At 49.4% G+C, this 14931-nt stretch overlaps 1 protein-coding gene across 2 annotated transcripts in view; it reads right to left on the reverse strand.

Moving 5' to 3' along the window:
- Positions 1 to 8747, reverse strand: part of RFX4 (regulatory factor X4) — an 88988-nt gene extending 80241 nt beyond the window's left edge. For both annotated transcript variants that reach the window (XM_071549751.1, XM_071549750.1), the window contains exon 1: positions 8467 to 8747. In XM_071549751.1, the coding sequence (XP_071405852.1) occupies positions 8467 to 8509 (43 nt within the window). In that variant the 5' untranslated portion in view covers positions 8510 to 8747. The remainder of the gene's footprint in view (positions 1 to 8466) is intronic.
- Positions 8748 to 14931: the final 6184 nt, after the last annotated feature.

The following is a 14931-nucleotide window of genomic DNA, read 5'->3' on the forward strand; positions in this document are numbered from 1 at the left end:
CACAACACGCCATTTAGCAAATGTGTCATTTGCACTCTGCCTCCCATGGGGCCAAATTTTCCCTGATAACTAAGACATAGCTCATTCTACCCTTGACCCTAGGAGACCCAAAAGAAGCAGCCTTTCACTTACACAAGGCACACACTGCATAGCTGTTGTGCCAAGAATTCCTGGTCTGGCTCTTGCACCATGTCTGTCCCTGGTGGGATCTCTGTCTCACACACAGCACTGGGCACAGCTCTACTCCTGCTGTCTGAGATACCAAGTGTGTTAACCAGCAAATCTCTGGCCCACTGATGGCCCATTCTGACAAACAGAGATCTGAAGTTGTGCTGAGTGGTAGGCAAGTCTCTGAACAGAAGCTCATTCCCTTCAGCCACAACATGAGCCCACTCACCCAGGCACACCCATCATAGGAGCCGGCACCCCTCATCACAGAACAACAAAGTACTGCTGTACCCCGACACACAGCACTCATGGAGCAAGACTCCATTTCCCTATTTCCTTGCACCATATTTTTCATAAAGGGTCTATCAGGCCACTGTCACCTTAAGAATCAGCCAGGAATTTTTGCTTTCCCACATCACTTAAGTTTTTTAAGGGATGAAGGAACAGGAAGGATTTTACTTTCCTCTGAGCACTAGAGATCGCATAGGATACCTAGCAGCTAATGGCATTAAATACTCATTTGCTTAATTAGCACATCCTGCCACATGCTCATGGTTAAACTGAGTGTCAGATGAGAGTAGGAACCACACAAGTCAAGTTGTGAATTTTTTTTTCCCTTTAAAGGATAGGATTTTGTCTGCTTCCTACAACCATCTATTAATTTTAATCAACAAATGCTCTGTTTCTGCAAGATCCCAGAATATTAGGGAAACATACAGCCCTTCCTGCTTGTCCTCTGACACACCCAAACTTTTGGTCTTTTGCAGCAGATTGCACTTTGTTACAGGGTGTCGAAAATTGTCCTCCATTGTAAAAAGTTTGTTCTGTGGGGTGTTTTGAATCAGGTATGCATTGTTGTCACCTACCTCTGGGACACAGATACCTCCCAGCATTGGATGACCAGTCATGAGATCTGACTAGTGAATAATTGGGCTCTCCAGCTGCAGCCGAGGTAGTTTAAACACTTCTAAAATCGTTTAGCAATTAAAAAGGTTCAAGGAGGTGGGGGGGATAATGTTAACGCCTCTTACATTTAGTGGTATCTGTATTTACTACTACTTTTCTCTTTTTTCCACTACTTTTAAATTTCCTTTGTAACTGCATTTCTGGTATTTTATTGCCTCACAAGTGCAGCACAAGCTAGATCTGAATTTACAGATCTGTGTAAGAACAGAAAGCTCATAAGTTTTTTGACTTAAAGATCTCATTTGCAAACTTACTTGGGCATGTGAGACATTTTTCATAGAATGAATTTCACCTGACTTAATACAAGCATCTGTAAGTCTTGCCCCAAGTAGCCAAACTAGTAAAAATGGCTGCATTGAAGAAGAGAGCGGAGGCTGATAGTATAATTGTAAGGATTGAAAGTTTAAAAAGAGAAGGCAAGCAGCAACAGGTAGTTTTATTTCTAGCAAATATATTCTTTAAAAAACCCCAAACAAACAGTAATTTCTAACACTCGGAACTTGTACTCCTTACTTCCAGGCAAATATCCCTTTTTTTTTTCTTTTGTAGATATGATCTCAGCAAGAAAATCAAAACCCCTAGAGAAGAGGATTTTGTGTTTCCAAGTGTTTGAGTCCCTGCTTTGGGGTTCATGAGCACTCAAAGTTGCAGCACGAAGTTTGTCAGAGCAATGATCACAGCAGCAGACTCCAGCAAGCCTAGAAAACTGATGAAATCCCAGGATGTGTCCCCAGCCTACTGCTCTGAAACGAATCCCTCTAATCCCCAGGGCTGTAAGGTTCATGGAATCACTCATTCAGAGAATGTGCTCACTATCTAAAATACATTGTTTGCTGTTATGATAATATTTGGTAACCTGCAAAAAATTGCTCAGGATAAGCTGCTAATTAATTGTGAACACATCATTCATAGCTGTGAATCACTCCTTGGTTACTGTAACAACTTCCATCTCAGAGAAATTAAGTTCAATTACCAAGAAAAGAAAACAAAGTGCTTAACTGGAGCTGAACTGGAGGAAATGAGACAGCACTGAGTCCTGCATTTTGGTCTTGAGGCAGTTTAAGCTGCAAATGAGCTTTCTCTTACTAGGTAAAGTGAGAGCTAAAGCTGTATTTAATCCTCTCCACTTTTTCCTGATTTCAAATTTATCAGAAATGGAAGAATGACCTAAAGTATTTAATCCAACACTGATTTATATACAGAGAATGAAACCACAGCTTTTGGAACAAGCTAGAAAGACTCTGACGCTGACTTTATGCACCATTTCTAACCCTGGCTAGTATTTTATATCTAATATACTGCTCTTGCTGCAAATCTCCTGGGGGAAAATAAATGTAAATGAAGACAGACCAGTATTCCTAGTTATGCATGTAAAATAGCTACAATTAAGTTGTTACACATTCCCAAGTGTGGGGAGGAATCATTACACGCTAACCCTGGGCACCTGCCCTCTCCCAGACACACACATGGACTTCAACACGTGTTTGCCTTGTGAAGCCGTTGCAGGATCAGGATCCATCTCCAACAACAAACTGTATTACAGTTTTAAAAGCTCACAGAAACTCTCTGGCACATATATACAATTCTATGAAAGCTAAAAGATGTGTATAAACATGCCTGTAGTACAGACATATTAAAAAACCTATGCAGGCCTCCACTGGCTTAATCATCACCGCATACTCTTCCTTCCTACACTTGTTATCTATAGAATCGCTCAGCCATCAAATATCCTTTATGCTATCCATCTTCCTAAATAGTATGTTAGCAATCAAATCCCCTCAGCTGCTGGGGTGCTGGGCTCCAGCAGGGCCAGATCATACCGGGTATTCATTTTCAGACACAATGAAACAAATAGAAAATCCAGCACAGATGCAGAGAAACAGACAAGTGGGTGAACTTAGAAAATTCTCAAACCTCAGTACCCACAGAATTGTGAGCTAATTATTTGGACTCCAATGTCACATCAAGCATCTCCAAAGGACTGACCTTATATTTGTATTAGTTACATGACAGCCCACCACTGCTCTCAAGGCATTGTATTGAACCATTGAGCCCCAGCTGTATTTAAGACCACCTCTTCAAAAGTCTTGATCTGAAGAGGTACTACCATTTCATCAACTCACGGATTTCAGCGATCCCATGATTTGATCTTTAGTTTGCTACAGTGAAATCTTATGTATAGAAATAGTATCCCAGGGGATACTATATCCTTGCTGCTGCACTAACTTGCAAACCAGTTGCAAATTAAGCTAGCAAAATGCAAAAGTGTTTATATTTTGAGATGCTGCAGATTTTACAGCTACTCTAACACTGCTCCTTGCTTGCACACTCACTGCATCAGTAGCTGAAAACAAGAGTTATTTTCTAAAACCAAACAAACCAATGACCCTGATGGAAGCAGTGTACTGTTTGATGAGTTTCCGTGGGACAGGTGTAGCACCATCACAAGTGTCTTAGCACAAGATGGTCTCTTCTAATTTTCAGAAGATCTTTTGCTCAATATTTGTTTGCTTAGTAAATGTGTAACTGTGACAGACCAGCTGAGGCCACAAGTTTCTTTACTCTCTCAAATACAAAAGTTTTACCTGTCTGAATCCAGAGTCTCTTTCGTATTGAGCATTAAGAATGCTAAACTGCAGCTTAAATAGTTTCCTACAGTTCTCTGCCAATCTTAAGCAAAAGCCTGTTTTAGTTCTGTTTTCTCTCCATTCTTTTAAAAACCTTTTCTCTACAGCAGGTAAATAACAAATTGCAGAGCACTGAAAAATATCACAATTCCCCCTTCCTAAGAATTTTAGAATTAATTCATTAGCAGACAAATAAATTATAAAAATGTTCTTTTCTCTGAGTCAGAAGACAAACTTCTTCGTTCAAGGCAATTTTGACCAAATTACTAGTCTCTAAAAGAATCCCTACAGATTTTACAAAGTTACTAAAATCCCCTTGGGAATGAAGACCTGATCCACTGATGGGACTTGCATTATAGATCCCAGTTCTGCTGTTGCTGAAGTCAAAGGGAACTCCCTGGGATCAGGCCCTGCAGCACAAATGTTGCCTGCAGGAACTCTGCAGCCAGCAGGAAAAAACCATTTTTATGGGTTGATTTTTTTCCCTGCTCCTTTACTTTACTTATGAAATCTTATAACATACAAAATGGCATGGGACAAATGCTCAGTTTCAGTGACAGAAAGGATCAGTGGTATTTCTTTTCCATCTTCATGTCATATCAAAATTAGGATTCAAAAAGATCATTGGATCATCCTAACTGTTCAGCAAGTTAAGAGGCATTATAAACACAAATTCTAGAACAGTAAAGAACTTTATTTTACTTATTGGAATAAAAAGAAATAATTATTTTGCTTAAGTATGAATCGTACTCCCGGAAATTAAGGGTAAAAAAAGCCAACAGTAAGTTTCCTCTTTACTGTGTTCTAATAAGCGAAGTTTTCAGAAGCAAAATCAAACATTCATTTGGATAAAACAAATCAGAATGTAGGATCCCACACTTCAACATCACACACACATTCTGAAATGTCACAGCTCCATTCCCAACTATTATTCAAGTATTTATTATCAATATCAGTAATTTCATTAATTGAACAAGGATATGAAAGCCATTAATTCCCTTCAATCAGTGCTTATATGCTAAATCCTTTTAAATGGCAAGTTCATAGCAAAGGTCACCCACGAGTTCCGCAACACCTGTCTATGTTGATAAGAAGACAGACTGAAATCTGGCCACTGCCACAGTTTTCAACCCAGGCGGTGGAACCAGCTTTTCGTGGTTCAAACAAACTGCTTTAAGGGCCTAATCCCAACGTCCTTGACATCACTGAAAGGCTTTCTGCTCATTTTAATGGGCTTTGGATCAGCTCCTAAGTCTCAGCTTCACGTCCCAAGGACCTCATCCATCTACTGCCTGGAAACCAGTGGAAGTTTTGCCTGGCTCCGACACTGAAATAACGAGGGATATTTATTGAGTTCTGCAGAAAAGTTGCGCTCCAAGAATTCGCCTCTTACCTCGGCTTCTGCTCCCTGAGCAGTGCGGCGGTCACTTTGCCGGGGGTGGCGCGGGGAAGGGATGTTGGCAGTTCTCGGGAAATCCACACCGCTCACAGCCCTGAAAACTGCTCCCGACCGAGCGGCATCCCCGAAAGCCCGGCGGGGCGTCCTGCGTGGGAGAGCTCCCTCGGGGCAGCTCGGGGGGGGGCCGGGCACGGTGGCCAGGGCTCTGCCCCGCCGGCAGCGCCCCGCACTCTCCGTGCCGATGTCCCTAGGGGGGGCTGCGGCTGTGGAAACCCGCTATTAACGCAAAGCCTCCCCCGCACCAGCCGCCCTTCGGGATACCCGGGGCGCTGGCCCTGAGCACCCAGCCCGCCGCCGCCCTCCCGCCGGCCCCGGTGAGATCTGCCGGGGGCGGAGAAGAGGTCCTGGTGCGGCGGTCCCTGGTCCTCCGGCAGTTGCGGGCACGGAGGTATCGGGGTGCCAGCGAGTCTGCGGAGTGAGAGCCGGACGAGCGCAGGGAAGGCGGTGCTCCCGCAAGCCCCAAAAGCCAGTCAAGGCCCTCCCGGGATGAGCCCTTTGTGCCCCACAAGGAAGGGACGGGGGAGCCCCGGCGGCGGCTGTACACACCTCCCCTGGCGGCTCGACGGCTCCCGGACCGGCTGGGGGCAGCTTGAGAAACTACCCCCGGCGGCGGGTGGGAGCCTGACGGGGTTAAAGGCGGCAGCAAAACGATGAGAGGAAAATGCCGCAAGCCCACCGACATGGGCGTGTGACCCTCCCGGATAGGAGCCCCACTCCCCGGCCACAGGCCGGGCCCCAAGGGCAGTGGGAGAGCTCCGAGGGGCAGCTCCTCGCCAGCGCCACCTCGCCGTGCCCGGCCCGGGCCGTCGGGGCCCGGCGCTGCTGCGGGCGCGCTGCCGATGTCCTGCCCGCCGCCTGCCAGCACGACCCCCAGATGGGCTGCGGGATTCCCGTGACCCCGGGCGGCCAGAAATCCCTTTGGCCTTGGTGACAGCCCCCATGGGTCACTTTACAGGTTAAGGGAGCGAGAGCTAAACTCGATGGAAGCACGCGGCACTGCTGGTGGAAGAAGGAACCAAATCATACGCTTACTTTAAAATTAGAGTCGCGGGTGATTTTTTTTTTGTACCCCTGGTTTAGGGAAAAAACTGTTGAGGATAAATTAAAACATGACTGATTTTTTTGTTTAAATGAAGCCATATTTCTCCAGAACGCAAAAGGATCTTTACATAACAACTGAAACTCGGGAGAAAAGCTAATTGGATTAAGTCCTCTGAAAGGGAGGTTAAGGTGTCTGAATGAGACAACTGCAAAGCTCCACTTTTCTTGCCATCTGTTTAGCAAGACTAAAGTGTTTTCTGATTAATATTATCTTAATCAATCATGCTGCCATTTATTATAACCATACTGAAATTAAGGACCGAATAGTACAGAAGCTCAACCTGAGGATGGACAATTGTTAAGGGAGAAATAGAAAACGCAGGGCTGCTTTTTTTGGCCTTTTTTTGTTTGTTTGTTTGGTTGGTTTTTTCTTTCCCTAAAGCTCCGTTCCTCTCGACAACGAGATGTTGCCAGCCGTTTGCTCAGCCTCGCCTCGACAGTGCCGCCGGAAAGGAGAACAACCTTCTTTAACACCCTGCTAGCTCCTGCACACTCTCTAACCCGAATGCAACGATTCCTTCCCCACCGAACACTTTCTCCCCGAAACAACCCTCCAGGGTTTTGTGCCGGGGGTCCCGCAGTAAATGTGGTCCAAACCCGGCTGATGTCGCCGGTGGCCGACGAGGGGCCAAGCCCAGCCGGTGCATCGAGCGCCCCGCACCGAGACCGAGGCAGGAACTGTCGAGCGGGGTCGGGCAAACCCCTCCCCTTCTCTCTCTCCCCTCTTGTTTTTAATCAATGTTTAAATCACGCAAACCCCCCATCGGGCCGCTTTGGAAGCGAGGGATGGGAAGCCCTTGGCGTGTTCGTGGCGGCAGGGAGCGAAGCGGTCCCGAGGCCGGGGCTGCCCTGCCCCATCGCCCCTTGCCCCTTGCCCCCACCCGCATCACCGGCACAGCTATCCCGGCACGGCGCCGGCAGCAGCGGAGAAGCCGGGACGGAGCTGCCGGGCCCCGAAGGAGCGGCGGAAGGCGGCCCGCCAAGGCCGTCGAGGATGCGCGGAGAGGACCTGATGGCTCTGCGGGGCACGGCAGCCCAGCTCTCCGCTCCCCGGACATCTCGCCCCGGGCACGGCAGTCACAGCCGACGCAGCGGCTGCAGGAGGGGACGGGCAATTCGAGAGCGGGCAGCGCGGGGGCCGTCCCTAAACTGCGAGGTGTCCGCCTGGGAAACGCCTGGGCCGGCAGGCAGAGACGGAGGGAGGGAAGAAAGGGAGGAGGGGGTGCTTTCCTGAAAATCTCAACGGTTACCGTGGTGGCCGCCCGCCCTCCGCCGCACGCTGGGGCTGCGCTCCGGGCAGAGTGTAGCGTTTGCGGCCGGTGGAAACGGGCAGGGCTGCGGGAGAGAGCGGAAGAGCAGGGCCCGCGGTTTCGGGAGGCTGCCGGCGGACAGCCGCGGTGGGAAGACCTAGGCCTGGGCCCTGCCCCACGTCCCACGCCGGGCGGCAGAGGCGGCCGTCGGATGGCGGGGCGCGTACTGCGGCCCTCGGGGACAGCGGCCTCTCCACTCAGACCGTCCCCGTTACCTCTCATCGGGGCTTCTCCCCGTTGGCGGCGCTCGCTGGTGGGACTCCAGCCGCCCTTCTGCCGTCCAGTTACCGGACCGGCCAGGGTATCGTTTCAGGATGGGGGTAGAGAGACCCACCCTGTCCTTCCCCAGATTGCCTTCCCTCTAAATCGCCTCAGCCTCGGCTCTGGCCGCGGGGCAAGACGACCTCGGTGCTGAGCTCGCCCTAACCCACCGACCATCTTCCCTAATAAACCTCGTTTTCTCGCCCCTCTGAAATGCTCTGCTCAAACTTAAGTGAGCGCCTAAAACTAGAAGAAGATGGGCCATTAGTTTGCCGGCCGGTAGCCTATGAAGAAAGGGGAGGGAAGAAAAAGGTGGGAAAAGAAAAGAAAAAACACCCTTTGCTCCATCGTATCTGCAAGTAGAACCGCAGGGCTCCTCCAGCCCAGGAGCGAGAGCTCCCCCTCCGCGGCCCCGCATCCCGCTCCCCGCACACGCCCGGGCTCATCTGCCTGCGAGGTCGGTGCGGCGGGCGGCTCCCCCCGCTGCCGCCCGCGCTGCCCCCGCCGCCACGGTCAAGTTGAAAAGTCCTCCTTAACGGGCGAGAGAAGCCCGCTGCCTGCCAGGGGGACTTACCTGTGGAATCCATATCGGGTTCCTCCAGCAACCCGCAATGCATGCTCTTCCCATGGACGGGACGGGAGCCCCAAGGTCCCGGGGTGTGGAGAACCCCTGTCTCAGAGATGCGCGGGGGAGAGGGAGCAGGGTGGCGGCGAGGGGGTGGGGAGGGAGGGCAGAGGCAGGTAGTTGGGGAGGGGGATGTAGAGCGGGAGAGAGGGACACTCCGTAATCCAGCAGGGCAAAGCCAGACCCGTCAAAATGTTTGCGGATGTTTCATGGGAAAAAGCATCATTTTATAGAAGCCCTGATGGGAGAAATGTCATTGATAGGCCAGCCAGCCTGATGAATGGCTGCTACTCAGATGGGGATGTGGCAAGGCTCAATGTGAAGCCCATTGTGATGCTGTTTTGAATAAGAAAAGCTTTCCTCCAAAAAGGGGGGCCTTAGATCTACGCAATCCCAACACTTCGACTTCCCTCTTCTATTAGAGCATTAGAAACGTTTTTCTTATTTAAAGTTCCAGCGGTCTTTCCACTCCTTCCTTCCCTCCCCCAGCCCCCACCCAAGGTCCTTGGCTCATTATAGCCCTAGATCAAAATTGGCTTAGATCTTCAAACGGGCAGTAGGTTTGGGGTTGTGCTCTTTGGGGCTGCCGAGTGAGCGCGCGGCGCGGCCGAACTCCCCCCCTCCTCTTTCTCCTCCTCCCAGTGGGCTCTGGGTTGGGATCTTTGCGGGCACATGGCACTGGAAGCTGCACAGCTTCCCAAATATCTTGTAAGCTTAGTTTATAGTAGAAGAAAAAATTAAAAAAGGCGATGTGTGTGGGTAGAACAGAAGGGTGTGAGGGGAGAGAGAAGCTGCCAGTATCTCGATGAGTGAGACTGCGACCCGTGGCAGGGACTCCCGTGCATCAACTCGGGCCTCGGGGAGCGAGGGCAGGGCGGGGTGGGGGCCGCCCGCCATCAGCTTGTCTGGCAGGGCAGAGCGGCTGGCCCGGAGCTTTCCATGGGACCGGGAGGAAAGCAGGGGGGTGGGTGAACCCAACTGCCAAAGGAAATGAAGAAGCGAACGAGTGCATTTTCAAACTAGTGTTGCCTCCCAGCTTTAGTCCGAGGATGCGAGGATCCCATCTCGTGTTAGAGGATTGCGGGGGGAGAGGGAGGCAGGACGGAGGCTGGAAAAAGTTGCTTATTCTGCATGCGGTTGTACGTGCTGGAAGTGGAAGTAAAAGTGCAAAGCTAGGGCTCTGATAAAAGTGGCTGGTTTAGGGAAGGAAAAGCTGTGATTAGAATATGAATAGAGCTCCAGGAGAGGAAGAGAAAGGGGGATTATAGCTGAATTACTTTGACCATGGACAGAGCCAACGTTTTCCACTCTTCTCCCCCTTTCCCCTCCCTACACACAGACTACCCCCCTTCTTTCTCCCCTTCGGGGGAAAAAAAACCCACAAAAAACAACAAAACCACCAGCCCCACACAGCAAAACAAGCGGCGAAGTTGTTAAAGGGGAAGCCCGGCGCTCCGCAGTGCCTTCTCATCCCGAGGCAGGCGGGCGGGTGGCGGGGGAGCCGGCGGGGCACCGCGGCCGCTGCGGGCTGGGCCAGGCAAGAGGACGGGCGGGGACGGTCTGTGCGCACCTCCTGGCCGCGTTTCGGTGTGGGAACCCCAATGTGCACGAAGAGGAGGCCGATAAAAATTATAGCAGAGACAGACAGTGCAAAAATCGAGTGCGCGGCCGGCGGAGAAGCACTCTCGGTAGCGGCGGGGTCGCCGTCCGGCTCTGCCCACCACGGGGAATTGTCGGGCGAGTCGGGAGCAAGGCGCGGGGAGGCTGATACTTCTCCCTCTGCCCCCCTCCCTACGAAAAACCAACTCCAGCCCATAGCAAGGGCCCTGCTATCTCTGCCTTCCCTCCACCACCTGTGTGCCGCCGGAGTGGCGCTGCTCCAGGCGGCAGCGCACCGGGGCCCCGACGGGACGGGCACAGTGGGCTCTGTGCCACCGCCTCCCCTCGACGGCGCCGCCCGCGGCTCCTGCTGCTGCTCCTGCCTTCTCCGCCAGGTCCCATGCCCCCCGCCCCGGACTCCTCCGAGCTCCTGGGCCACCTGCTGCCGCCCCCTGGCCCACCCACCTCCCTCACACCCGCCGGTGTCGGGCCCAGCATCCCGCTCGCAGGACACGCTCAGCCCCAAAGCTAAACTCCCCTGAGGGCCTTGCGGTGTGAGTGGGAATAGTTTCAGTTGTCACCCTCCAAAACGGGGACATTTCCCCACCTTTTTGGTTTTTCTCCTTTCCCTTCCGCTCAGGGCTTTACCGTGGACGGTGCAAGCCCTGAGGAGAGCCCAATAGAAGCCGGTGGGCGAGGGGCGCTTAGGGCCAGCCTGCCCTTTTCAGGAGGGCCCCGGGCCATGTGGGAAGGCAGAAGCCGCACAGCAACGTGAGCGGTATTTTACTTTTCGAGCAGGGCTCGTCTCCGAGGGGTTTTGAAACTACGGGTAGCTTTAAAAAACAGGAGAAGCTGCCGGCGCCGTGTGTACGCGGGGAGTTACCTGGTGGCCGCATGACTTCCAGGGGGAGGTCACAGCCCTCGACAGCCCCGCGGGCTGAGGTGCCCAGCGCTGGGCCGGCAGGAACGCCCGGGCACTCGCCATCGCTCCCGCTTCAGGGGCAGAAGCGGGCAGCGACCTGGATTCTGGAAATGTGGAACACCTGCCGCGGCAGCCGCAGGGCCTCCATCACGGGCACCTGCGCTTGTGTAGATTCCGCCTTCACTGGTGTAAAGCTTCGGAGAGCCGCTTCCGTGTTGTTACTGTTCCAGACATGAGCAAAATAAAAATGCATAATTTGTGAACATCGGGCTATGTTCTTTCTGGTGGCGAAGAGAAGGATGGAATTTAGCGAAGCTTGGAAATCTAGAGGCTTGGGCTGTTACTTGACATGAAGCGAAGGTGCATGTTCTCTCTATGTGTGGGCAGCAGCACTTCTGTTAGACCACAGGTACTTGTTGCTATGTGTTTACCCGCTGCCTCTCCAGGTTAGTTCTGTCCCCACATTCTTGTGGAATATGTCAATTGCCTTCCTGCTTAACTAATCCCCTCTCAGTGTCTCAGATCGCCACGGTGTACTTCCATAGCTCCATTACTGTTTCTTATTTGGGTTTGCTTACCTGTTTAAAAAGAATCTCATGCTTCTGGATATCCCACGTGACACTCATTAAAAAGTACTTGATACTTCTGAAAGCCTGGACCATCTCCTGTGCTGCAGGCTGGCAGTTTTCAGATGGAAGCACAGCAAGTCACTAGCTTTTCTTTTTCAACATGTAAATTGCAGGATTCAGTTTGACACAATGGGCAGATTTCAGCAAGGATGCAAAAAGTACACAACTGGGAATTTAAATTTCAAGTTCTTGCCTACACAGATCATCTACAAGCCATAAAATATACAGAGATTAACATTACACTGCATGAGATTATGCATTTTTAGAGAAGAGGGACTCTTGTCATTGTGAAAAGAACACTTTTATTCAAGAAAGAATACAAACTTGTGCAGGTGCATGGGGGGAAGAGAACTGTCATCAAGGGAACAGAAGATACATTCCAGGTTGTTGAACAACTGGATGCAAAGCTGACACACCCTTTTAGGTGACTGACTGATAATGAATTTCTTTTGAGGGTTTAGCAAAGCAGAGGCAGAGTGGAAGTTATGACAGTTCATATCCACTTACCATTCAGATAATTTGAGATTTTTCAGAAAAGCACATTTCTAGAACTGTCTTCCACTCTGCAGTTGACAGTGCCAGTAAGCCGTGACCACACAAACTTTTTTTGCCATGAAAAGCTCCTCATGCTGGTACTGGACTTTGAATATCTGTACAAAACTCTTACAAATATTTTGACGGAAAATCCTCAGAAAAGCATTTTCAACAAAGGAAAACTATTGGCACAGGAACAAAAAAGTATAAACTGTTCTCTATTAATTTAACTAATTCTATTTAACAGCAACTTAAGGCTGAAATTCTACAGAAGTTTTCCCATAGGCTATCAGGGACAAGAGCCTGCATTAATTTTAGGAATGGATGTAAATTTCTTGTGAAAGGAGCCATGTAAAATGTTTCTCTGCAGTACCAGGGATCTGAGTTCAGTGACTCAGGGGGTCCTTCTGGATCTGATGTACCTCTGCACAGGCTGTAAGATTGCTGGCAATAGGCAAACACACAGTGACACTTCATTATTTTAGCAGTGGCTGAAGTCTATGAGTGGTTCCATATTTTCTTGCCTGAGCCAGCAGCCTCCTCCTCTCAGTGTGAACCCATGTTTCTGTCCGCCCTCCTTCCCAGTTCTCTGTTTCTGCTATCTTCATCTACTGGGCAAATCCCGTGGAAGAAACAGAGAAGAATCTTGTTTCTGTATTGGCTTCTCTTTCCCACTTACTCATCTTTATTACCAGAACAGGAAATGTTAACTTTATTTTACATATATTAACACCCCTGAGGAAGCTACACGTATAGGTGAAGGATGTAGAGTAAGCTGACAGATGACTTCTGGAATCAACTCTGTGTATGTACTTGAGTAACATGATGCTGACAGATGCAGGAACTGGAAGAGTAACATCAAAAGACTGCCTATGTAACCATGTGCACTGATTCCTTCAAAAGGCTTTAACTGACAAAAGCATCACACGAAAGTAGCTAGGGCAGGCACACATGCAGGTATCTGGGAGAAAAGGAGCAGAAGAGAAGAGGCATGCAAATGATGGATTGCACATGCACCGAGCAGGCGGCACCTTCCTTTTATTTGAAAGAAAAGTAACCTGAATTGAGGCTGGTTTGCTGTACTGTAGACATATCTGAAGCCAAGTTTTCTTGAAGAGGAGCACAGGTCAGCCTTAAATGATTTTCTCACATTAATGCTTAAAAAGCAAATTTTTGTTAGGCCAAGTTCTCCGGTTTATGAAGCAGTGAAGTGCCAATGTTGCCAAAAGGGATAGGTGGAAATAACTTGTTCACACTGGTCAGTCTGCACGGAAGAACAGAATTTACTCTTCTGGGTAGTATCAGTGTCCACAGGAGTCGAGAAGAACCCCTGCTCCCAGGGCTGCTACCCAGAACACTCAGTCTGGGAGACACTTGCAGACTAGAGTAGGAGAAAAGGGCAAGCAGGCATCGATTTCCGAGCTTACACCAGATATAGCTGGCTTTTGTTGTGTGTAGCTGGTATGAGTTACCAGAGGATTTGTACTGTGTGCTGGAAGAAGCGCCAGCCCTGAAAGCTGTTATAGACAACAGACATAGAAAAGATCCATTCCAGACTGCATCTCAGCTGCTGAACAACTGGATGTGAAACTGTCATATCCTTTTAGATGACTGACTGATAATGAGCTTCTTTTGATCCACCTGGAGCATGGAGAATTACCTTCAGTGCCTGCCTCTGATTGGCAGGGGGAAGCCTGAATGCAGAATTTAAGTTTCCGATTCACTAGGAGTTCAAGGGAAAACTGTTTCCATTATTAGAACATAATTTTAGTAAGAAAACAGAACTTTACTATTTAGCACACCAATTTCTTTCTTAGTTATATTTCTGTTTATAATGTTTTATTGTTGACTAGACAATAACTACCATGCACTGTCTGGAACGGTAAAGCATATGCATAGGTCAAGTAGCTCCCCAAAACTCATGCTAGCGAAAGACAAAGACTCTGCCGCAGTTCGCAGCAGGGAATTGCTTTTGATTTGGAACTAACATTCTGCTTATATACTGACGGGGAGGAGGGGACAAGGCCATGCACAACTGGAAAAAAACACATGGCCACTGGAAGCATCTCGAAGGTACGTGCCTCAGGAAACACATGACTAAAGGAGTAACTGCAATTAGGAGAATAGATAGCTATTTGTTTTTGTCTTTTTTCCCCCAGCAGCAAGGTGCAAAGAGCAATGGGCAGTTCAGGAGCTTGGAAGGATTTTCTGGAAGATGGAACAAAGGCCGAAGTCCATTTGCTGGGTAGACAACAGAAGTCTTTGCTGTTGATTTTGAGATTGGAATAGAATAAAGCCATAGAAAGTGATTTTTAAAAATTTCAGCTTCATCTGTATTGGCTCTGACGTGGGTTTGGAGAGTTTATCTGATAGTTCTGGTGTTCTGGGATGTATGTTCATATGTATGGAAGGCAGGGAAGGTGTATTTGCCTCCTAAGTTCATATGGTGAGCTCTTAAATGACTGCTGAGAGGAAAACTGATTCATGAAGTCTTTGCTACATGAAAGCAGAGTCTGACTAGGGCCACATATCCAGGGCAGAGTAAGAGTGACAAAGTAGTTGTCCTTACTCCTGCATGTCTCTACCCTTTCCCCTAAAAAGAACTCCCCCACTGAAAGAACTTCCCAAAGAAATAGCTCTCCCACTGAAACTGGCGGGTTCATGCTGAGATGGAAACATTTCATGAGAGGAATGGACTGAAGATAGAAGTTGTGCTCAAACATGTACAAG

This window comes from Pithys albifrons, chromosome 3 (genome assembly GCF_047495875.1).
Source record: "Pithys albifrons albifrons isolate INPA30051 chromosome 3, PitAlb_v1, whole genome shotgun sequence".
In the NCBI taxonomy this organism is placed as follows: domain Eukaryota; kingdom Metazoa; phylum Chordata; class Aves; order Passeriformes; family Thamnophilidae; genus Pithys; species Pithys albifrons.